This window comes from Hyperolius riggenbachi, chromosome 2 (genome assembly GCF_040937935.1).
Source record: "Hyperolius riggenbachi isolate aHypRig1 chromosome 2, aHypRig1.pri, whole genome shotgun sequence".
Classification (NCBI taxonomy): Eukaryota; Metazoa; Chordata; class Amphibia; order Anura; family Hyperoliidae; genus Hyperolius; species Hyperolius riggenbachi.
Genome location: NC_090647.1, coordinates 164068909 through 164094136, shown reverse-complemented (window position 1 = coordinate 164094136; position 25228 = coordinate 164068909). Strand labels below are relative to the sequence as shown.

General features: G+C 42.3%; 1 protein-coding gene across 2 annotated transcripts in view; it reads left to right on the top strand.

Annotated features, from left to right (window-relative positions):
* The window catches only part of CNMD (chondromodulin), a 102200-nt gene that overhangs the window by 18429 nt on the left and 58543 nt on the right, over positions 1-25228 (top strand). For both annotated transcript variants that reach the window (XM_068265235.1, XM_068265234.1), the window contains exons 3-4: positions 1976-2116; positions 24217-24330. In XM_068265235.1, the coding sequence (XP_068121336.1) occupies positions 1976-2116; positions 24217-24330 (255 nt within the window). The remainder of the gene's footprint in view (positions 1-1975; positions 2117-24216; positions 24331-25228) is intronic.

The window sequence follows — 25228 nt, the reverse complement described above, 5'->3', positions numbered from 1 at the left end:
CGGGAGATGCAGCCAATCCTTCCTTCTCACACACCGACATGATTATACAGTATTATCGGGGTGAAGCAATACTATATTTATTGAAAAAAATACTCTGTAAATATTTCATGAGAGGATCAAATAAACGTATTTCCAGGCAAGACAAGGGAGTCTTCAGAATAAACATTGAGTTGAACAGGAAGGTTGGAAGTGAAAGAGAAGTTAGTGATTCTGTGACCAGTTTTACTCTATTTCGTCTTGGTTTTTTGCATTAGATGCAGAAGAAACACCTTTCACCCATCTCGGCTGCTTTGAAATTCAAGTTATCTGAATATTCTTTTTTATGAAATCATAGTTTCCATAAATTCCCCTCTTCCTTCCCACGTCTCTTTCTACCGCGAACACCTTTCCCAGTTTCCTTGGCTAATGTTTCTCCTGGCTATGTATATTTTTGCATGTGATTTACAATCCGTTCTGGATGGGAAGCAGAAATCACAGGGAGTCCTAACATCATCAGCCTACAATTACAGTCAATCAAGGTGAAACCTACAGGAAATGTTCGCTGCCTTGAAAGGAAATTATTTAATTCATGCACTTGAGATAAGCCCATGCTCCGTATGTATCACCAGCTAGTGAATGTCACATATGCAGGAACCAGCAGTAAATCAAGTGGTTGAGGTGTAATTGTGATTGAAAGGAGTAAACTTGCTTTTATTTCCAGCATGCCAATGGGTGCAAAACTTGCAGGTCCGTATTTCCTCTCAATCAGCTTTGCTCCTGACTGAGACATTCTCCTCCGCTAAGCTTCGTATAATCACATTTGGGCTGCGTTACCAAGAATTTAAAGAGGAACTGTAATGACACATAGCACAACATAATAAATTATTCAAGATACCCATTTTTACATTAATTATCCTTGGTTCAGCAGCAATAGCACTTGTTATATCTATATATTGTATATTAGCATGTAACCCCACCCGCCCAATGGTGTAGTGCAACCTTCAGCCCCAGAGCACTCTGGGAAATCATGTGATGTTTCTGCTTACTTCATGTGGGGGTGCATACAACAGTGATTCACCTTGCCAGCAGTAAAGATACTGGTGTCTCTGATACATATGAAGAGATAATTACCTCACTGAGGCTTCCCTCTGTGTTCTCCTGTGCACTGAACGCAGTGTGGCTACTGAATACTGAACAGCCGTATTAATGGCGGGAAGGGGCACGGCCCTGATGTGGAGGGGGGCTATGCCAGTGGGAGGACAGAGGATGCTAAGGGAAGCCTCAATAAGATCCTGAGGTTTCCCTCTCTTTAGGTAATTATCTATTTTTGAACCCAAGCTCGGGTTCCCTTTAAGAATGTACATTTTGGTAAGATTTTACACTGGCCACATATTGACTAAATAATTGATAAATGAAATGAATGTTGTGAAAAAAAAGCACATTTATTCATTAAATGGTATAAGCAGAGTTCCCTAACCCTGTCCTCAAGGCCTACCAACAGTACATGTTTTGTAGAAAACCACAAACATGCACAGGTGAGGTAATTAGTGTCTCAGCAGAGCTGACCTCTGTGGATTTCTACAAAACATGCACTGTTGGTGGGCCTTGAGGACAGGGTTGGGGAACACTGGATACAGTGCAGTGCTTAAGGGGAACCTAAAGTAAGGGTAATACAACAACTGACATCTTCACTGAGACCCACAGGAGAGCTTTGAGACACACTTTAGAATTGCTATCGATAGCTGCAATATCACTTTGCAATTGCTGTACAAAAAATTTTGCAGTGAGTTTTTGATTCCCACACCTGCATCAAGCATGAAGCAATTGGAGTCAGACTAGAGTCAATCTGATCTGCATGCTCATTCTGGGTCAGTGAATTATAGAGGCAAAGCATCATCACAGAAGTCAGACTAGCAGCTAGCGGCGCATCTGTAACTATGTATTACTATTCTTATCGCACTGATCTAAAATGATTGCAATTTTCTCTTCTCTTCAGGTTTACAATGTTCACTACACCATGAGCATCAATGGAAAGATACAGGAAGGCTCAATGGAAATTGATGCTGGAAACAATCTAGAAACATTTAAGACTGGATCTGGGAGTGATGAGGCGGTTGAAGTGCATGACTTCCAGATTGTAAGTATGCTTGTGGTCATGTCTGTACAGGTCAGGGCTGGCTATAGCTCATCTGGCACAGTATATAGCAACCATAAATATGCCCACATCAGGGCCATTAATAAGTGACCAGAGTTCTGCAGAATCGCTCCATATAGCCAGCTGGCAGTGTAACTACATGACAGCTGTTAGATTTGTGACTGACTTTACAGGGCCGTGATTCATACACACTGCATTCCAAAACTCAGGCTTGATAATTAATAGAAGTATTCCTGCTGTAAGTGTTAGTTTCACAGCCAATGCTGCCAGGATAAGATAGCACAAACAATACACCCCACCCCCCCTCCTTCCAACTTCCTTTAGTGGGCTACCTGAGCCTTGCCTGGGCCCATACAGAATAAACTTTTTCTCCTGTTTTCGCCTACGTGATATTTTCAGTTTTTGCTAATGGCTATATGTATACTTACCTGGGGCTTCCTCAAGCCCTGTGATGTGCTTGGGGTCCCTCGCCATGCTCCCTGGCCGTTGTCTTCTAATCATCCCTGGTAATGTGACCGGCCACGCAGGGGTGTGCCTGTGCCGCGCATGCACAGGAGTGCATGACTGGCCAGAGTACCTGGGGAGATTAAAAGAGAACGGAGCAGCAGGAGAGGATGGCGAGGGACCCCATGCACCTTATGGGGGTGGAGGAAGTCCCAGGTAAGTATAAATATAGCCGTTATCTTCATCTCAGGTACCCTTAAGGACACCAGCAAACAAAAAAAAAAGAATAATTTTAACAGTCATTTTAAACCCACCTACTTTTTAGTACTTTTTAGTTTGCAGGGTGCTAAATAGTTATTCTGAACAGAGGATGAAAAATGATCTCCTATCCCACTCTGCATTTTGTTTTGTATGTCTCATCATGCACCTCATTCGTGTATGTCGAGACACAGTACTGGAATATTTGTTTTTGCGGAGATCCCCGAGTGTATGATCTCACTGGGGCTCGGGGGTTCCACTCCACTTTCTGTCCTCTTGGTAGGAGGTCCTACTTATGGGACTCTCTGATGCTCACATGGGGGCAGCCTTGTGAATATAAACTGCACACTGCTACATACATGAGTGACTACGGATTTTACTCTCAATATCTGGACATATGTCGCATATAAGGACATGCACTAAATGTTTATGGAGGTGCTTCACATCTCTTAAGTAATATTTGCTGGCGGCACTGGCTAGCCGCCTTTTGTTAAGCCTAATAATGTATATTTTTGACTGTGATGTACTTCTACTGTCTTTTTGGGATGTTACTTTGTCTATGTAAAACTTTGTTTATAATTAAAAAAAAGAAATTGATCTCCTAGGAGAAAAAGTAAATTCATTGTGTGCCCAAATATTCTAAGTGACTATATTGTTAATGTTTCCTTTTACGCAGAACAAAGTATACACATATCAGCAGCTACAACGTTCACCTTCACGCACAGCTGCCTTCACTGGCTACAAGTCCTGTGATAATGTAACAAAATTAGTAGTAACAACATTAGCAGGAATAACCAATGTTAATACAGTGTTCTTAGTTTCAGTACATCACCTTCTTTCCTCACTATACAGATCACAAAATGAGTGAGTGTTGTCAGGGGAGTAATTACTACAACTACAAGAAGAAAAAATAATTTAAGCCATGTCTGTGATAAAGTATAGACAAAGAGGAGGAAATGCTGCACTGACAATATATATATATGGATACTGCTGTAGGGATTCTTTCACATAGGTGACATTTTCATCCCTGTAGTATAAGAATCATACATAGACACCATGGCCAAGATTTCTCACTTATTAACTAGCAGTTTATAATGTAGCTGACTTTCTGGGTCACAGGGACCTGCGAGGATGCAGCTGCTTGAGAGATGTCTTGGTCACAATGTAGCTCAAAGATTATTAATTTAGCCGATACCTATGGGGAAGCTCTGCTGTGCATCTTTCAATTACAGTAATGTGGCCAAATAATCATTTCAACAAAAGCATTAGAAAGAAGACCAATAAAGCAATTTGGTTTACTGCTAACAGATGTATCACTACCCTGAGTAATGTTATCAGCGCCAAAACCATGTCTTGGGCTTACCTTTGAATAATTAGTAATAATGCACTTAAATAACCTAAGAGGACAATAAGCCTGGTGTTTAATATTTTAAATGTCTCACTACCCCATAAATAATGGACTTGGCCCAGATGAAAGCCGTACATGGGTGCAATATGGCCTGATATGCCAAGTGGATCTAGTCCTACGTGGCAAACTCAGTTTTGATAGATTTCAGAAGAAATCTATTGAGTGCCGTGCTGCAGTGCAACAACCATTCATCCCCCATCGCTTCTCCACTGCCTCACTTGCACAGAGATTTTTCAACATGTCCGATCAGACTTGCTATCAATACACTGCAAAAAATCGATTGAAAGTGAATCAATGGTATATGTTCGAGCAAAATTGTTTAGATATTGATCTGAAAAATTGATGCAAATATTGATGCATGTATGGCCAGCTTAAGTGACTAAATACAGAAAATTCCTGATAAGTTATTTCCCCTGGGTAAGTCTCTCCCAAGCTTTGTTCAACAGAACAAACACTTAAAGTGTACCAGAGCTCCAGCCTCATCCACTCGGATCGATCCCACGCCGCCATCCTCCACTACCCGCAGCTTCGGGAACCGGGTCCCGGCACTTACGTCAGTCGACTCCAGTCTACACAGGAGAAGTGCTCTGTTTGCATATCTCTCCAGAAGCGCTGGAGGGATACGTAGAGGGCGCACTTCTCTTGCGTAGACTGGAGCTGACTGACGGAAGTGCGGGGACCCAGGTTCCGAAGCTGCGGGTAGCGGAGGACGATGGCATGAGAGCAATCAATTCAATTTAATTCACTTTATTGTCATTGTGTAACACAACGAAATTACTTTTCATGACAACCCCACAGTGCATATAGGGAACATAGTGATAGTAACAAGGAAGAGAAGAAATTATACAAGTATGCCAGGTATTACAGATGTTTAAACAATTTGTACACAGTGTTAATTATTTCAGAGAGGATTCAGAGTTTATCAAGTTTATGGCGGATGGGAAAAAGCTGTCTTTCAGTCTGTTTGTGTGTGTGCGGGTTGATCTAAAACGTTTACCTGATGGAAGGAGCTCAAACAAGGCATTTCCAGGGTGAGTGTTGTCTTTGATAATGTTTTTGGCCCTTCTCAAGCTGCGAGTATTATACAAAAGTTCCAGTGATGGTAGTTCAGTGCCAATAATGGCTTCTGCTGTTTTAACAACTCGCTGCAGGGCTTCTCTAGTAGCCTTCGTGCAGCTGTTGTACCAGGCCGTCATGCAATTGGTCAGAACGCTTTCTATAGTGCATCTGTAGAAATTAACCAGCAGCTTCTGTGGGAGGTTAGCGCTCCTTAGTTTTCTCAGAAAGTAGAGGCGTTGTTGTGCTTTGCCAGTTAGAGCTAAAGCATTGTCAGCCCAGGACAGGTTCTCTGCGATGGTGACTCCCAAAAATTTGAAGCTGGAAACTCTCTCCAAAGCCTCTGCATTGATCATTAGCGGTAGGTGAGTAGTCTTTTTGGTGGTCCTAAAGTCCAGAATAATTTCTTTGGTCTTCTTTGTATTTAATAACAGATTGTTAATGTCGCACCATGCAGTCAGGTTCCTAACTTCTTCTCTGTATGCAGCTTCCTCATTGTCTGATATAAGCCCAATGACAGTCGTATCATCTGCAAACTTAACAATTACATTTGAGGTATGGATAGGCTGGCAGTCATGGGTGAAAAGTGCATAGAGGAGAGGGCTTAATACACAGCCCTGTGGCACGCCAGTGCTCAGGGTAAGGGTGGAGGATGTCTGTTTTCCTAGTCTGACAGTTTGAGGGCGATTAGTAAGGAAGTCCAATAACCAAGTACATATGGAGGGAGCAAGACCTAGTGCATGGAGTTTGTTGGTCAGCTGGCTAGGTACAATGGTGTTAAATGCTGAGCTGTAGTCAACAAAGAGCATCCTAACATAGGAGTTGGGCTTTTCCAGGTGTGAGAGGGCAGCATGGAGAGCTACACAGATGGCATCCTCAGTCGATCTATTTGTTCGGTAAGCAAACTGGTGTTGATCTAGATTTGCTGGGATGGAGGCCTTGATGTGTGTGGCTACCAGTCGTTCAAAGCACTTGGCGATGACAGGGGTTAGAGCAACTGTTCGATAATTATTAAGACAGGTTATCCTAGTATTTTTTGGGACTGGCACAATGGTTGTAGATTTAAGGCATGATGGGACTACACCCAAGAACAGAGAGAGGTTGAATATTTGTGTAAAAACTTTCGCTAGTTGACCAGCACAGGCCTGGAGCACACGTCCTTGCACACCATCAGGGCCTGCAGCTTTCCTGGTGTTGATATTTGTGAGTGCTTGCTGCACTTCATGTATGTGAAGGATTAATGGCTGTGAGTCTGTAGTGGGCCCAAAGTTGACTGGAGGCCGATTGTTGTCTTTTTCAAATCTAGCAAAGAAGTTGTTAAGTTCCTCTGCTAGGCTGGGGATGTTATTGTCCAGTGTATATTGAGTGCTATTCTTCTTTTTGTAATCTGTGAATAGTTGAATGCTTTGCCACATCCTCCTTGGGTTTGAGTCATTTTCAAAGTTTTCCTCAATCCTTTGTTTGTATTTAAGTTTTGCATTTCGTATGCCTTTTTTCAGACTTGCTCTGGCTGAAGAATATGCGTCTTTGTCCTGTATTTTAAAAGCTTTGTTTCTATTCTTTAGAAGTCCCTTGAGTTCTTTTGTTATCCATGGTTTATGATTTGGGTAAACCGTAATTCTTTTGTTGACAGTGATGGTGTCCACACAGAAATTAACATATGACAATACAGAGGATGTACTCATCTCCAGGTCTGTTTCATGAAAGAAAATATCCCAATCCGTATTTTCAAAGCAATCTTGGAGCTGAGAGACGGCAGTCTCAGGCCAGACTTTAACAGACTTGCTAATTGGTTTAGCAGTGTTGATAATGGCTTTGTATGCGGGAATAAGAAACAAAGATAGATGGTCAGACTGTCCCAGTGGGGGGCGTGGGGTGATCTTATAGGCACTTTTTGTGTTTGTATAGACATGATCCAAGGTGTTTTCTCCTCTGGTTTTACAGTCCACATGCTGATAAAATCTGGGAAATACCTTCTTAAGATTTGCTTGGTTTAAATCTCCAGCAATGATGAAAATTGCATCAGGGTGTAAGTTCTGTTGCTTACTAATGACATCAAACAGTTGTTCATTTGCTGACTTAGTATTGGCATGAGGTGGAATGTATACTGCCATAATTATAATAACTGTATGTTCCCTGGGTAGGTAAAACGGTCGACATCTCAGCATTAGATATTCTACATCAGGTGAACAAGACTTGTTGATTATGGTTACGTAAGTGCACCAAGCATTATTGATATAAACACATAGCCCTCCACCTGTTTTCTTGCCAGAATCATGCGTTCGATCAGCACGGTGAAGCGTGTGACCTGCAAGCTCAACTGCAGCGTCTGGTATGGAGGGGTCCAGCCATGTCTCCGAAAAAATCAAAAGGCAACAGTCTCTCATAGTTTTATACGTGGAGATATCCAGTCGGAGCTCATCCATTTTATTTGCGAGGGATCTCACATTTGCAAGCAGTGCGCTAGGAAGAGGGGTTTTATGTGGAGTAGCTCTCAGTCTAGTTAGCAGTCCTGATCGCTTACCTCTCTTTTGTTTCCTCTTGCTTCGCTTTCTGCCCCGTCTAAAGAAATCCAAGCGGAGTGGGGCTGGAGGAAGCCCCAAGTATGTATAAATCTTTTATTTATTTGAGCTCTGAGTTCCTTTAAGGCTTGGTTCCCACTTCCAAGGAAAGTGCATCCTAATGTTAAAAATAGGATCCGCTTCCACTTGTAAAAAAGAAAAAAAAATGGATCTACAGCAAACGGAATACAGAGTCCCAACCTGTCGCATTTTTCCAGAACAGAACTCAAAATGATATGTGCACGGACACAATTAAAGCCTATGAGAGCAGACAGTGTTTGTTCTAACTAGGCTGGTCACTGCGTCCACTCTGTCTGCTTTGATCACCGTGTTTGATTGCCGATACTCATGCTGCTGACTCTTCCACTCGGTCCCGGTTAACAGGTTGGTGCCAGGCAGAAACATGGGAATCCCCATTGGATTGCAAAAGACCAATGGGAATCCTCAGTAACAGGGAGGATTCTCATTGGTTCATGGTTGACCAATGAAAAGTCTCCCTCTTGCTAGGGAGAACTGGGCTATTGTAATCGAATGGGGAGCCCCATGCTCCTGCCGGCCTCTGATCTGTGAGCTTCGGGAACGAGCGGAGGAATCAGTAACGATATGTGAGTATTGTCAATCGAACACGGAGATTGATGCGGACTGACAGCGTGGATGTGAGGCGGAGCACCTAGCAGTTTTGCATCCATTTCAAGTGGGAACCACTTATCCAATCTCCTTGGAAAATGCTTGCTGAGACCACAAGAGATGTTAGTGTAGAAACTGACAGGACTTGAGTACAGCTACCAAGACTTCATTACCTGGGCATTATTGCTTATAAGCACGTTCCTGTGGAATCAGGAAATTTGGGCGCATGGGGCTAATGGACTATTTGGGCACCCCATAGGCGCTAATGCAAAATATCGGCTATTGGGCACCTAAGAAGTAACTTGGACGCTGGACCCATCCAACCAACGTTTTTCATTTTGAGAATTAGTGTTTTGAAAAATATAATTTTGAAATTTGTTGTGACAATTATCATTTTGTAAATTATTTTAACTTTTTTTGTGATTTATCATTTTGAATTGTATTATCTTAGAAATGTATCACTTTTTGTAGTAACCTTATTTGCAGCAGAGAAAGGGCTAAACACCACCAGGGGGTTCTTAGGGTTTGATTCCACCAGGGGGGTTTTAGGTTTAGGCACCACCAGGGGGTCTTAGAGTTAGGCACCACCAGGGGGTCTTAGAGTTAGAGTTAGGCACCACCAGGGGGTCTTAGAGTTAGGCACCACCAGGGGGTCTTAGGTTTAGACTCCACCGGGGGGGGGGGGGTGTTAGGCACCACCAGGGGGGTCTTCAGGTTAGGCACCACCAGGGGGGTCTTAGGGTTAGGCACTACCATGGGGGTCTTAGGGTTAGGCACCACAGGGGGGATGTAAGGCCCGGTTCACATCTGTGTTTTTTTCCGGAACATAACCGAAACGTATACTGTACAAACGGAATGGATGTGAATGGATCCAATGTTAACCTATGGATTCATTCACATGCGTCCGTTGGTATGGATACGTTCCGTACGTTCTGGTCCCCGGATCTAAAAAATGCCGCAGGCCCTAATTTTCCGGACCGTTCTGCATAGCGGAACGGATCCGGACAAAAATATTGCAGCATTGGGGGCAATGGGAAACGGCAAGTTTCTTCACACCGTTCCACGGGTGATGGGGGCATGGGCCGGCGCGAATCTAGCGACTGGAGGGTGAGGGGAGGGTGCAGCAGCCGGGCGGGTGGGCTAGGGAGGGTTTATACATACCTTATCTTCATAGGCAGGCGGCGGTAGAGGCTTCCGTCTTCTTCTGCGTCATGTGACTACATGTAGTTATAGCGGAAGAAGAGGAAGCCTCTACCGCCAGCTGCCTATGAAGATAAGGTATGTATTTGCTGAGTGAAAACGGATCCGATCAATCATTGATCAGATCCGTTTTCACTATGTGAACGGGCCACGGACTGAGCCATCCAAATCCAGTGAAGCGGAGACCGGATCCGCTCACCGGATCATTTTTGGCAAAACCGATGATGTGAACCTGTGGGCCTTAGGGTTAGGCACCACCAGGGGGGTCTTAGGGTTAGGGATTGTTAGAGGGAGAGTTCTGTGTGAGAGTAGGGTTAAGTTTAGTAGTAGTAAAATATCCGTAATATCTATCAATGTTTTACTGTGCTTATATTTTTGTTTTCAATGTTAGGGCTAGTGCACAGCAAAATCACTATTGCAATTACTAGCGCTTAGCGATTTGCAAAAGCGATTTTCAGAGCGATTTTTGATTAAATCAGCATTTGCTTATTCATTGAAGCTGAGCCGCTTTAAAAAATGCTACATGCAGCGCATTTGCGATTTCAGAAAAATCACAACGCTGCTGTTGGAATACCCTGATAGAGTTTCAGTAGCCAAGCGCTTTTAAAAACGCTGGCGGTCTGAAAAGCGCTCAGAAGGGCTTTTGGTGTGCACCAGCCCTTATAGACAATTTTTTGTCATTTTGGCTTCACCCAGTGCCCTTTTTATCACCGTTATTGTAACATGTGTATTATTCTATCTCAGATAAATATGACAAAACAATACAAATATTGTTATGACGATATTTTAACATTTTGTCTATACCCCGCAATATTTTTTCTTGGTGCCCTTATTTGATGTATGCCATTCCTGTATCTAGGCAGTCATTGAGTGTTTTATATGGAAATTCAAGTAATGATATTGAGAATCTCTTTTGTCTTATTTGTGCTTAGCTTCACAATGGCAGGGATGTTTAAAAATATAACTGCATTAAAGGCAGTAGTTGTCATACCTTTATTTTCTTACTCCAGTGATTGTTTTTTCAAGAAACCCCTTTAGAAGAATTCAAAGTCACAGAATCATGTTTGTCAGGTCCTGAACTTTCTAGTTGTTTACTACAAATATACTGATTTGTAGCTATAAATATTAATAACTTTGCATGAGGCAACAGGATATTGGGTTTTCCAGCATGTGACATTTTGTGTATGTGCAGATGCCTGACGCTGTACAAGCCTAAGGAGCATAGATGCCACTTGAATAACACCGGACATGTGATTTGCACAATGCTATGTCAGACCTGGGGGTGACTTGCTGGGCAGATTAAGAATATATTACTTCTGCATGTTGCTTTATTATTGAATCGTGTACCCTCTTCTTTGTCATAGTACAGAGAGACATTACATCAGCTGTTTAACTCTGTGTTCTCTATGGTAAACGTCTGTCTCTACATGATGCAGACCTTCCTTAGAGAGAGACAGCAGTCATGACATTTGCTAATTATGTTTCCAGAGAGCAAAGATGGAATTCTCCTTTCTTGTAGCACACGGTCATTGCAGATAAATAGAGATCAATAACTGGCCAATGTTAAAACTTGTTCAGCAAGTCCTAGTGTAACACCTATAAAAGTACATTTTCTGTATTCTTTACTCTATATAAATGTGGATATAGGGAAAGGGATGGATTTCTGGAATGGGCGGGTGACTGCTGTATATGGAAAGGGAGGGATGCTGTAGCACCTGGAATGCATGGGTGATTATTGCACATGGAATGTGGGTGACTGCTGTACATGGAAAGAGAGAGATGCTGTAGCACCTGGAATGCATGGGTGATTATTGCACATGGAATGTGGGTGACTGCTGTACATGGAAAGAGAGGGATGCTGTAGCACCTGGAATGCAAGGGTGATTATTGCGCACGGAATGGGGGTGACTGCTGTACATGGAAAGGGAGGGATGCTGTAGCACCTGGAATGCATGGGTGATTATTGCGCATGGAATGGGGTGACTGCTGTACATGGAATGGGAGGATGACTGCTGCAGATGGAATGGGAGTTTGGCTGCTGCACATGGAATGGGAGGGTGGCTGCTGCACATGGAATGGGAGGGTGGCTGCTGCACATGGAATGGGAGGATGGCTGCTGCATTGCTGCACGTGAATAGGGAGGGTGACTGCTGCACATGAAATCGGAGGGTGACTGACTGCTGCAGATGGAATGGGGGATGAATGCTACACATGAAATGGGAGGGTGGCTGCTGCACATGGAATGGGAGGGTGACTGCTGCAGATGGAATGGTGGATGAATGCTGCACATGAAATGGGAGGGGGGCTGCTGCACATGAAATGGGAGGGGGGCTGCTGCACATGACATGGGAGGGTGGCTGCTGCACATGAAATGGGAGGGGGGCTGCTGCACATGAAATGGGAGGGTGACTGCTGCACATGAAATGGGAGGGTGGCTGCTGCACATGAAATGGGAGGGGGGCTGCTGCACATGAAATGGGAGGGTGACTGACTGCTGCACATGAAATGGGAGGGTGGCTGCTGCATATGGAATGGGAGGGTGATTATTGCGACTGGAATAGGGGTGACTTCTGCACATGAAATGGGAGGGTGACTGCTGCTTATGGCATGGGAGGGTGACTGCTGTGCAATGGGAATGGGAAGTGGGTGCTGCTCATGGAATGGAGGTTATTTGTTGCTCATAGAATGGAAGGGGGGCTGCTGCTCATGGGCCACAAGTACACATTGATCTAGGGGTGTAAAAAGTATAAATGTAGCCTTGTATGGGGAGAGAATGCCTGGAATGCAGTGCTTCTGTATTTTTACTTCTTGGAGGGCCTGATTTTCAACCACAGAATATTTGCTTTGATTAGCTGTATGATGTGGAGCCCAGACATTGGTCTTCATTAGAAGGCTTAATGATTGCTGACTTTCAAATGCATCATTAGTAATCAATCGAGATGGTCAATGATACTCTAATAATTCAGGCTGGCATGCAGATTATATGCAGCTTAAAAACGTGCCAATCAGATGCATTTGGTTTTGGGTTGAGCTGTATGCAGTCATTTTTTTTGACACTGGATGTTTGAACAAAGGCGCCAACAAAATTTGACATTTGTCATAGGCGTCCTACCACTGCTATGCTTGCTCATCCGTGAGATGTTAATCATTTAGGCTTGATAGTATTATAGATGAACCATTTAGTTTTGGCGGGGTGGATTACCCATTTTCATCTGATTATCACCATTTTTCATATTGATTTTAAACAATGTGATGATGGCAGTTTAATATTTATTTATTCATTATTTGTTAACTATGACATGTGCTTAGCCAAATGTTTTTCTGCTTACCATTTGCTCCTTTATTTTACTGATGAAGCAGGATTTCACCTGCGTAACACATTGCATCGTGGAGTATTCCAATAAAACTATTTGTTAGCCAAAATCAACAGAATCGAGTCTTCTTTGGGAGAGATAAGTCCACCACTACCTCCCTTTTTAAACAGTTTTTAGCTATATTCTTTTTGTTGGTGCTTCAGTTCAAAAATCCAGGACCACGTGCAATTAACTTATCCTCATGAGTTTTCTTCTAGGAGATAATTTTTCATCTTCTATTTAGAATAACTTAGCAGCATGTTGCAATTAAAAAAGTACCAAAAAGTAGATGCATAAGTGCTGTCAAAACTATTTTAAGTATCTTCTTGCTTGCTGATGATTTAAAATGCATTTTATTGACAAGTCTGAAAATATCACTCATGTGAAATTTCAGGAGAAAAAGTTAATTGCATATTGGCCCCAGTGTTATAATCTAGTCCACCCTTGGTGGAGGGGTGCTATCCTTTTTCTTCTGTCTACAGAGAGGGACTTCTTATCCTGGGTGGGGTCAGGTTTAATCTTCTCACCTGCTATATCAGTGGTTGCCTTAGGGGCTTAGGGGCCGTTCACATTACAAACGCGGACGGCCACGCATTCGGAACGCAACGCATGCGAACGCACGCCATCTGCGTTTGTATGCATTGCGTGGCTGATCCCATCACTGAAAAGTGAATGGGACAGTCGCGCGTTTTTGCAAAATCTGCGTGCAGCATGCGTTCCTGGACCGCACAGGTCCGGAACGCATGCAGTGTGAACATCAGACTGTGCACTCTATGCACTGTCTGATGTCGTGCGTCTCGGCCTCCCGCACGCGTTTCCAAAACGCGGCCGGAAACGCATGCAGTCTGAACAGGCCCTTAACCTTGCCTGTGACTGTGAGTATTATTTTATCCACTAAAACATTGACCACTTACTCGAACATACTACACTATTGGGGGCTCTTGGTTTACCCTTTTTTTAATATGTTTTTGAGTTGATTCTAATTTGATGTGAATTGTATGCACATATCTCATTGGCCATCTTTAGAAGTAAAAAGAAATACCCTCTTTACCTGCAAATATTTACTGACGGGGAGGGAGTCAATCAAATTAACAAGCTGGCAGCTAATTGATCACCTTTTGCTAGTTTAAAGTTTTATAGAATTCTTCTTCGTATAAAAGCAATCCCCTGATCAGATCCACAAAATAAATTTTTTTATATGAAATATCATTTCAAGTTTTTTCCTCCTCTAATGTATCTGCAGAGACAGCCGAATTTGTACATTGGTTATAAAAAAAGATTGTTAAGTTTAAAGTGCATGCGTCCTAAGTATGTGTCTCCCAAATCAAAATGCACCATAAATGACTTTTCTCCTATGTTCCTGTCACTTACAGTAGGCAATACAAATCCAACAGGTTTTGGACAAGTCCATCTCCTCATGGGGGATTCTCTGGGTTTTCTATATTTTGAAAAACACTAACTGAACATCAGTTGCTTAGTCGAACTGCCAAAATAGTGTTCAAATGAGTAGGCAGATTGGCTGACATCTTTTTATAGATCCTTTGTAGTGAATGCTTTAGTAAAGAATTAAGGAAATAATTAGAATCCCCTATTAGGAGATGGACTAGTCCAAAACCCATCAGATTTGTACTACCTCCTGTAACCGACAGGAACATATTAGCAAAGTAATGTAAAGTACATTTTAATCTGGGAGACATACTGTATATTTAAAGGTTTACATTTATTCATGATAGTGGTCCTTTAATTACAGTATTGTGTCTGGTGGGACACTTCTCTACCAATTATACACACAGTTTGCAGCAAATACTAATGACCAAGTCCTGTGACAAAAATTATATTTATTAATGAAAGTGCACAATATACAAATGAAAACCCAACAATACAAATGTGAAAATGAACCCTAACCATCTAACTGTTAAAAATAGAAAACATTATTTGCACTACTTACAACCAGGAAAAGTACAATATCAGCAGGCAAAGAAATCAGAACAGAAATCAGGTCGGACCAGAAACTCAGTAACACCAATTACCAATTTCAAATGTTCTGGCAAAATAGGGAGGTGTAAGGATCCGCTCAGCTGGCTGCACAGGCAGACAGCTGTTTGACCATTCCTTGTGTCTGAGGGATGCAGGTCTCTGGATAAGAGACCTGGCTTTGTCTTGCAAGTTCCAGACCTGCTCTGCTGCTGAGGGATTTGCATGCATTGGTTATGCAAATCATCTAGCTGCTGGCAGTATAAAGGTTGGGATCACCCACAATCCTTTGCTGGTCATTCCTTCAGGGTTTGTTGAAACACTCCTAGAGTGTCAGCCATGCTATTTCTTGTTAAAGTTATCTTAGAGTAATGCTTGGAACTGTACTAGGCAGTTTCCTAGTGCAGTTAGATTGCCTATCTGTTTTGTCTGTCTGTTGCGATTGTCCTGTCCCAGCGGTGGTCGACAGGAAATCCTTCTGTTTGTCTGGGTGCTAACTGGGGCAGCGGTTGCTACCGGTAGCCCCTTCTGATCTGTCTTGCTTGGATCGCACTAGTCTTGTGCTAGCGCTGTGGATCCTTCTGTTCTGTTTTCCTGGATCGCACTAGCCTCTAGCGGTAGTACTGTGGATCCTTCTGATCTGTCTTGCCTGGATCGCACTAGTCTTGCGCTAGCGCTGTGGATCCTTCTGTTCTGTTTTCCTGAATCGCACTAGCCTCTAGCGGTAGTGCTGTGGATCCTTCTGATCTGTCTTGCCTGGATCGCACTAGCCTTGCGCTAGCGCTGTGGATCCTTCTGTTCTGTTTTCCTGGAGTATAGCTGGAGCAGCGGTTGCTACCAGCTATCTCATCTGCCTGTCTTGCTTGGATCGCACTAGCCCCTAGCGGTAGCGGCTGTGGATCCTTCCTAGCTTATTCCTGTTTTCTGTTTGTCTGTCTTGTCTGATACGAACGCTTGCTGTAGGTTCGGTGAGGTAACCGTTAAGCAAGCGCTCGCGTTCTCTGTTTCGTGTTTGTCTGTCGGTGTTTAGTTAGGCGTGCTTGTCTCTGTTGTGCTTAACATGCGGAGACCGCGCTGTAAACGCGTTCGCTGTTGCGAATGAGTGCGGTGTTCGCGTTTAGTTAGCGTTTGTTATTTTCGTTACTTATCATTGTCGTTTGCTGTGCCTTTGCTTCTCTCATGTTCTGTTCTGATCTGTCTTGTGTCACTTCTTGCGATCGCCCTTCTCGCGATCGTGTTCCTACTTTTGTTTCTGCTGATGTGTGTTCACCGTCGCAGGGTCGCGACTAGATTGGTGAACACACATTCATCCTGTACCTGTGCTCTTTCTCTTTAAGGGCTGTTCAGCCGCGCATTGTCTTGATCTGTACAATCCCCATCTGGCATCTGTGGCCGTGCAGCGGTTGTGCTTGTCTGCTCTCCACTGCGCCATCTGCCGGTGGGAATTGCCCTCTACTGGTGCTTGCACCAAAGCTGGGTTCCCCCCTTCATACGCTTGTGGAGGATTTTTTTTTTCTGTGCGCTTTTTTATTCAAGCTGCATAACAACACAATGTAAAGGTTTTGAAGAGGTGATTCTTTTTCATACCCACTGTAGCTCAGCCTTTTGGCAAGAAAATTACCAGTCGTTTTTGATAGATCAGTTTTCTGATTAGTGCAGCTGATGATCCTCCACAATTGCAATGTAGTCTACTGTGTGCATCTAGTTACACATACAAAAAATATTGCTGTCTGATCATTTAGACCCTTCAAGACATACACAGCAGTCTGCAAACTAAAATGGAAAAATCATGTTTATTAACACTAAATTACAAATTATTTACCTACCATTTATACATATCAACATATCACAGCAATTTTCTTAACAAAGAATGATTTTCACTTTAATAGGCTTATTAACTTTTGTGTCCTGGGTAACAGGAAATTTGCTTGTAATTTTTTTGCCCATTATTCTTCCCCATAGGGTGCCGGTGTCTCTGTGATGATGATTGTATATAATAGGTTTGAACTACCAAAGCCAAACAGTAGACTTGCTTCATTATCCTTTCAGGTGACAGTATGGTGCCTGTTCAGGCAATGTCTGCTACCGCTCATTAGCTAAGTTGGATCTTGTTCCACAGAGTGTGAGACAGAGAGCACACTTATTTGCATCGTGTGTATTTTACCACATAAACCCGCACTGCTGCACTGGCCATTGTAGTCAATGGCCCGCTCAGGAATCGCACGTCGTTCATGTTTGCGATTTTCCCCCCTGATTTTTAATTGGACTGCTCTCTGCTTTTTCCTGTGCCATGTGCACTTTCCCTATTCCCGATGTATTTTACCCCATCCGAAAAATCTGAAAAAGTGGCATTTGGCAAAATTTGATCACAGAGTAAATGTAGAATTTACACAGGAATCACATGGTAAGGGCCTGTACACACTGCTGCGCTTTTAAAATCGCATGCGATTTTTAAATCGCAAGCCTTCATGAGAATAGTCAAAGCGCATCGCACCAGTGTGTACAGGTCTTCACTATTTTCATTATTTTTCAAAAGACCTTGCGATTTGAAAAGCGCAGCGCAAGTGCAGCAGTGCTCCCTGCCTTAGTCCTGGCAGCTGCTTACTGCAGGATGTCTCCTCCTCCTGCTTCCCCCTCTCTTTCTATATGACAGCGAATAGGGTTGGGAAAAAGCCAAACAAGCATGTCTGTATGGTGACCATTGGCGATATCACCTGAAATAATCACAACAGTGTTTAATCCATGTATATAGCTTCAGGATTTGCAGGCTGGGACTCAGTGGTTTAAAAGCCTCGCCACTGTCCATAATGACATAATAATGGCATTGGTTTCAGATTCCTTCTACCAATAAACAGTTTTAAATAAAGTTAGACCAGGTCTGCAGGTCACTTATGTTCTCTGACATGAACTGATGCTCCTGGGGCAATGAAGCATACGCTGTGTATGTGGTTCCGTTTGTGCGATAATCCTTCATATGAGAATGGTTTTCCTTTTCGTTCTCTGTCACATGACAACCAGTTTATGGAGCATAAAATCATTTACCTCATTCGCTCAGTTGCTACAGATTCTGTGGTATTGTGCTGATGGTTTGTATCTGGCCGTGTCCCTTTGCATGCTTTTCAGCTAGCTGCTCTATTCCAGGGTCTCCCAGGACAGCGAGCTGACAATGTGGCTTGTACACCACCGTGCACATGACTCCAAACCATAGTGTCACCTACTTATTATAAGTGTCAGAAGGGGTATGCAATCTAAGTGGTTTCAGCACCTTCCCGGCAATATGGTGGAAGGCTCTGAATGTGTTAATGGCTTGATGCACCCTGAAAGGACTTGGTTAGAGTACAAGCTAACAAATTGATAATTCACTTGTATCAGCCATGAGGGAGGGCCTAGAGCTTGTGTGTGATTTATGAGCCCCGGGATTAAACTTCCACTTCAATTACACATCACAAACAAGATGCACTTGGAGCTATATTTGTGAGATGTCAGCTGAAATGGAATTATATTTTTCTGATGACAACCAGAAGCACTCAGCATCCCATTTTTGCCTCTGTTGCTGTTTATCAAGTGTGAATATGAAATCCAGTTTCTGCTTGTGCTGTTTAGGCTACAGGATAGGCCCTTATGGGTATTGCAAGAGCCAGAGGAAATGCAGCATAAATATGGGATTACCCATCAGCACATCATTGTAATGTACAGCTTTATAAATAGGTTAGGACTTTCACTGTCCCTGTTTGCATTCTTTTCTGGCCTGTCACTTCGGTGTGTGGTATGAGAGCCATACAGGGATAAGACAGTTATAATTCCATTCTCTCATTTTTCATTATGTTGGCCACACAGGCAATACAGGCACTGTAATAAGAATAATAATAAGCCGCAAAGCTGATAAGTCTGTTGCTTAATATCTGCTGTTATTTTCTGTCCTTGGCATCAAGATTACAAGAGGCTTCATACGTTTTCCTTACTTAGCCCCAATAATGGCATCAGCTGCTTCATTTCTGCAGAAAGTAGTGTTTGCATAGACAAATGTGCCTATGAATCCGCCACCAGGAGATTTGGGCGCAGAATACAGCCGATAAACAGCTTACCCTGCTCCTGCACAAGTCCCGGCGACGGTAATTACTATCCCCCTCCAGGCCACCATGGATTGATGTAATTCGGCTTCCAGCTATTGCTGGCGGCCGAATTACAGTGCCTTTGTAGTCATTTGTGCCCCGTCTTTTGACGGCACCCAAAGTACTCACTTGCCACTATAGCTGTAATTCCTATTATGGCCTATTGTGGCACCAGCTGCTTCCAAGTCTCCTGCGCTGTTTTTACAGCGCTCGTCTGAAGTATCCTTCGATACATGTATATCTATTAGGAGTGTTTTTTGTCATTGTGAATAAATGTTACCCAAATCCTCCTTTACATTTTTTTCTGTTAATTAAAATACCTTATTGAGATTTGTTGTTTAATTATATTTGTTAAAATCTTTAATAAATCGACTATGGAAAGTTCTAGAGATTCTAGAGCACAAGTATCTCCAGCAGTATGTATACCATGTATTCAGAAGCCTGGTACTTTGCCCCCGTACTACACGGATAGGGTAAAATTGGCCACGTGTACCGGGCTTAAGGTTGTGTAGAGGATAGGGGTGTGCAAGGAAGGTGGCAAATTGTAGGGATGGCAGTGGTGTAGCTAAGCAGCTATGGGTCCCAGACAGTGCAAGTTATATATTGCCCCCCCCCCCCCATTATCCTGTATATAGCAATTAATATGAAGCACCAAAACCTGCCAGTGAACACCCACAGTGTCAGACAGGTGGAAGCAGGGAGGACAGTTTGTTGATGGTTATCACTGTTCAAAACACATATAGAGGTGATCATTACCAGCATAGCACCAATGAAGAGCTAATACAGCAGTTGTACATTAATTCAGACAATACCTTAGTTATGTTTCATCTGAAAATTGATTACTAAGCTATTTAATGATTTATTCAGATTTAAGTCTAGAAATGATTATTGTTTATACAGCAGTGGTATCTCCTGGAGCAATCCACAGTCATATCACTAACCGTCCTTCACTTAGTAACATGACTCACAATCTGATCCTTACCCTAGTTGCAGTCATTTAGAATGTCTGCGCCATTGTCCAGCTTGAGAGGAAATGTACAGACTTAGAAGATGACTTACTTTGAGCTCTCATCTATCTAGTCCTAACACACTGCTATAAGCTATCTCTCTGTATGTCATAGTGTGTGAAGGGGAAATGGCTGAAGTTATGGAGGTAGATTCTAGGCTTTAATGAGCTGCTGGGAAATGTGTTAAGGTTCTGTGCCAAAGTCAGGTTCCATGTATAATTGCATTAGTAAAGCTACATACTGTCATGGGCAGATAAAATATGAGGTGTCATGTGCATGTACACTCCTGAAGTCTCACAGAAGTAATGGGAACAATCACACTAGGCTTTCAGTCATGTCTTACTTTTGCTGTAGACTACAGTGTAGAGTTTTATTCCTGTGACAGTGATAAAATGGTATGCATGCAGACAGATAATTGAAAAGAACATTGGGATTCAGCACGTCACAAAGCAGAAAATGTGCTCTTTTGCTGGTGCTCTGTCACATATAGTGCATCTGTATAAATGTGGCATGCTTACAGACTTCCATTGGTTGCTCATTCAGGCTTATCTCTCATGTGTATTGTCAGCACTTACTCCCTATCTACAGCTGCAGTTGGGCTGCATTTTCTAAGTGGTGATGCTAGCTGAAGGATCGTGTACTCTAGACCCTGGTATTGTCCTACATGTCACCCTATGCTCTAGGGGCCTATTTAAAGAAGAAGTGGTGATATAGAGACAGATTAATGCTTACTTGTTTTTCAGTTCTGAAAATCTTATCCCCACTATTACAGCATTATATTTACTGTATATTCCTGCGTATAAGACTACTTTTTAACCCTTGAAAATCTTCAGAAAAGTTGGGGGTCGTCTTATACGCCGGGTATCATTGATGCTGGGTGATACCCCCTATCCTGTTACCGTCTCTCAGATCTTGTTGCAGATCTTGCTCACTGTAGTGAAGCGGCGCAGGCGCATATGTGTGTTTTCTGAGAGGCAGAGAGGGAGGTAAATGGGATACAAGGGTGAGCCAGAGGGGTGAAAGAGGCATGTTTTATGGGCACAGCGATATCTATTCTTCCATACTGCTCTGATAAACAGGGAGACAGGGAGAGCTGACCAATCCACTTAGGGAGAGTTCACCAATCCAACTAGTCAATTGACTATATACTGTTATACACTGGGTACCACATACAGTACATCACCAGTATATGATATTTTTTTAATTTGGTGTACGTTGGAAGAGGGATAGTCTTATACAGTGAGTTTATCACAAACTCTATATTTTAACTGAAAAAGTTGGGGGGTCGTGTTATACACCCAGTCGTCTTATACGCCGGAATATACGGTGTCACCTGATTTACTCAGTGGTGATGGCTGCTTTGATCGCCACATCATTATTACCCTAAAGCGGTGATCCGCAGCTAATTGAATGGAATCATGGATTGCCAGCCACAAACTAGCAGTATGCGGTCCATTACATAATGACGGTGATTGCTGAAAAATGGCAATGCAGGGTAAAGATGGAGGTATTTATTTAAATAATTGCCACTTTAATAAATATGGCAATCTGTAAATTGTTATTAAATTTGTATAAAATATAGTTTTTTTCTGATATTAAGTCTTATTTCCACATTTATAGTTGGGCACCTTAGAGTAAAAATATATCAGCACTGCTAGATTTTAATTATGTGTTGAACAATAGAGTGTCACCGCAAAAGGAAGGTTAGCACGGGAGTATAGTCAAACTAGATTAAACTCAGAATTACCTCTATGCTCTAAAAGATTAGCCACAGCATGATAACCGTTATGGACAAAAACATTTATTCATTACAATTTATGGAAATCCTTGAAAAAAACCTGAAGTTTAGTACTTGGTTTCACTTTGCAGAGAACACTTAAGGGGTTAAATATCAGTGTTTACTGAAAGGGGCACTACAGCGAAAAACTGTAAAATTTAAAATATGTGCAAACATATACAAATAAGTACATTTTTTCCAGAGTAAAATGAGCCATAAATTACTTTTCTCCTATGTTGCTGTCACTTACAGTAGGTTGTAGAAATCTGACAGAAGTGACAGGTTTTGGACTAGTCCATCTCTTTATAGGGGATTCTCAGGGATATATTTATTTTCAAAAGCACTTAGTGAATGGGAGTTGCTCTGTCCAACTGCCAAAAAAACTGTGTAGGGAGCAGGGAAGCTGGCCAGCATCATTGTTTAAATCCTTTTTAGGGAATACAGTATCTTTATAAAGAATGAAAGCCTTGCTGAGAATCCCCTATGAAGAGACGGACTAGTCCAAAACCTGTCACTTCTGTCAGATTTCTACTGCCTACTGTAAGCGACAGCATTATAGGAGAAGCATAATTTATGGCTCATTTTACTCTGGAAGAAACAGACCAGTACTTCTTATTTGTATATGTTTGCACATATTTTAAATTTTACAGTTTTTCGCTGTAGTGCCCCTTTAAGAACTGGTGCAGACGGACGTCTGTCAAGCTTTCACTCTGCGCCGCATTCAAACGCCAGAGTTTAAACGCCATTGTTTAAACGCTAGCTTTTGGAGGCTTTTGGGAAGCTTTCAAATCTAGTGGTTCGGACTTCTACACTGGCTTCCTGGTGTTTACCACCACTGAAAGCAACATGTTGCTTTCGAGACGAGATGTGACTACCAACCAGGCTTCCGTGAAAACCTGCAAACGCTTGCCGCGAACGCTCCCTTTCACTTGCATGCGACGGCGGTAGATCCCGAAAAAACGTTGCGTCTAAAACGTTGCGTTAAATACCGAAAGCGTCCGTGTGAACCAGCACTTATGGCGAGAGAATCACAGCAGTACTCCTGCACTCTAATCTAATTAGACAATTTGATCTGGGTAAACAAACACAGAGCAGTTAATTTCTTGAGCAACTACTGTATGTTTAGTGTGGTTTGCCATCTTAAAACAATAGAAATTTGCAATAATTCAGCTTTAAGTGAACATCTGTGGTTACCCACAATGCACTGCTACTGAATATGCAGATTATCTCTTTATGTCCCTGATGCCAGGCTTGCATCCAGAACCGCTGGTGTCTAGCAAGCCTATAGCTTTACATTATACAGAGCCACGCCAACCCCACATGCAGACAGCCTATTTCTGACTTTTGGTCCTCCTCAGTGCATGGCAGGGATTGATTTGGCTCTATGTGTGTGAGCAACTATATGAGGGATAAAGACTTTTTATTGTGTGCAGTGCAAGAGTTTGGTTCTGCTTTGACTTGGCCCTATAGTAAGAGTGGGACTGTCATGTTTATTTCCTTGTAAACATTGCTGCCTGGCCTAACTGCTGATATTTTGGCTTCAGTAGTATCAGCACCTAAAACAAGCATGCAATCGGTGTGGTCAAAGGTTAGTGGATGTAAGCAGAGGATCAGCAAGACAGCCAAGCACAAGAAATACATATGTCAGCCTCCGTATCTCTATCACTACAGCATCACTTTAATGTTAGGGATGCCACTGTTGAGATGCATTAAAAAGTTGTATAGTGGAGGCAAACAGTGGAGCAATAGTTAAGGTTAGACATGTCCAGGATTAAGGTTAGGGTTAGGCTTTAAATTACTGTTACAGATGACTGCTGAGCAATGTTGGCACTGTGCTTCACTGAGTATATAGCTCCCAGAATCCCTGCACCAAAGTGCTGGCGCCAGGGTATGACGTCTGCTATGTATGTGGATACAGCATAAACCACTGGACCTAACTTTATTTCCGCGGAAAATCCAACAATTTATGGCCATGTTCTGCACAGCAGCTAAAGTAAATTTATAATTTCTTACATAAACAGGAATCAGAATACTATGCCTAACATTTGTATTAAAATAATATTTCCACGGCATAAATGTAGTAAACCTGTACATTTCATATTTCATTTCTTATTGCCAATAAAGCATTGTCCCCCGTCCTACATTATTCATATTTCCCAGCCTGTTAAAGTTTCTCTCCTCTAACATAAGATGCATTGTAGGTTAGCGTGCAGCTCAGAGAGATAAGACGAACAGTGTCAGGAAGTATGGGAATCTGTGCCGCGAGGGTATACAGCCATTGTGTATAATTGTGTTTATCTTTTAGGGTATTACCGGAATTCGTTTTGCTGGAGGAGAGAAATGTTACATTAAAGCTCAGGCCAAGGCTCACGTTCCCGATGTTGACAGCGTGACAAAGGAAAGCCTCTCGTTTGAGTTGGTAAGAAGCAGACAAAAGAATATGAAAATGTCCTAGTTTAAGCCATTTGCGCCTCAGAAGTTAGAGTATTGGTACTTATGTTCCATGATTTCTTGGTGCTTTTTATGTCTATGAGTCTACAGAAAAACTTTTGCATAGTTCAGACAATATTGTGTCATTTTATTTTTAAAATGTAAAGCTGTGCAGGGCCTCAGACAATATTCAGACGTGCAAGTATGATCGATTCATCAAACGTTTTCTCTTAGAACATCACAGCATTAAAAATGCCTTTTTGAATCACGTGATCAAGCTTGTCTACATAAGGGAGGAACCCCCTTACTAAAGGAAAAATACTGGGTTATGAGGAAATGGGCAAAAGGTAACTTTTAATCTATACACGGTAAAATAGAACTCAACTCTTTTAAAGAATGACATTGAGCTAACTGATATGTGCAGAAGACAAACGAAGATTGAGTCAAATATATAGGGAAATGCAGTATACCCTACTAGAGCCCGTTCGAGTAAGTGCTAGTTCACAAATACTAATTACCCAAACAAGGAGAACCTACTTGTTTCGCCCCTAAGGGGGATGGGAGGCTTCATCAGGGGTGAGTTAAATAAAGTACTAAAATGGCTAGTGCATACAAATAATCACATTCATTACATTAAATGTAAAGACATTCTTGTGATTGAGACCTGTGTGGTCTGGTGCTACCTCAATCTTCTGCACATATCAACTAGACCAATGTATTTATTTTAAAGAGTTGAGTTTTATTTTACTTTGTTTAGGTTAAAAGTTACATTTCCTCATGTCAGGAACAGTTTTCTCTTTTTTTACTTTATAAATTATCTAAAATGAGACTAGACAGAACAAAATCATAAGTTATATAAGTTCAAAACTATTACAGTTTTTATTTTC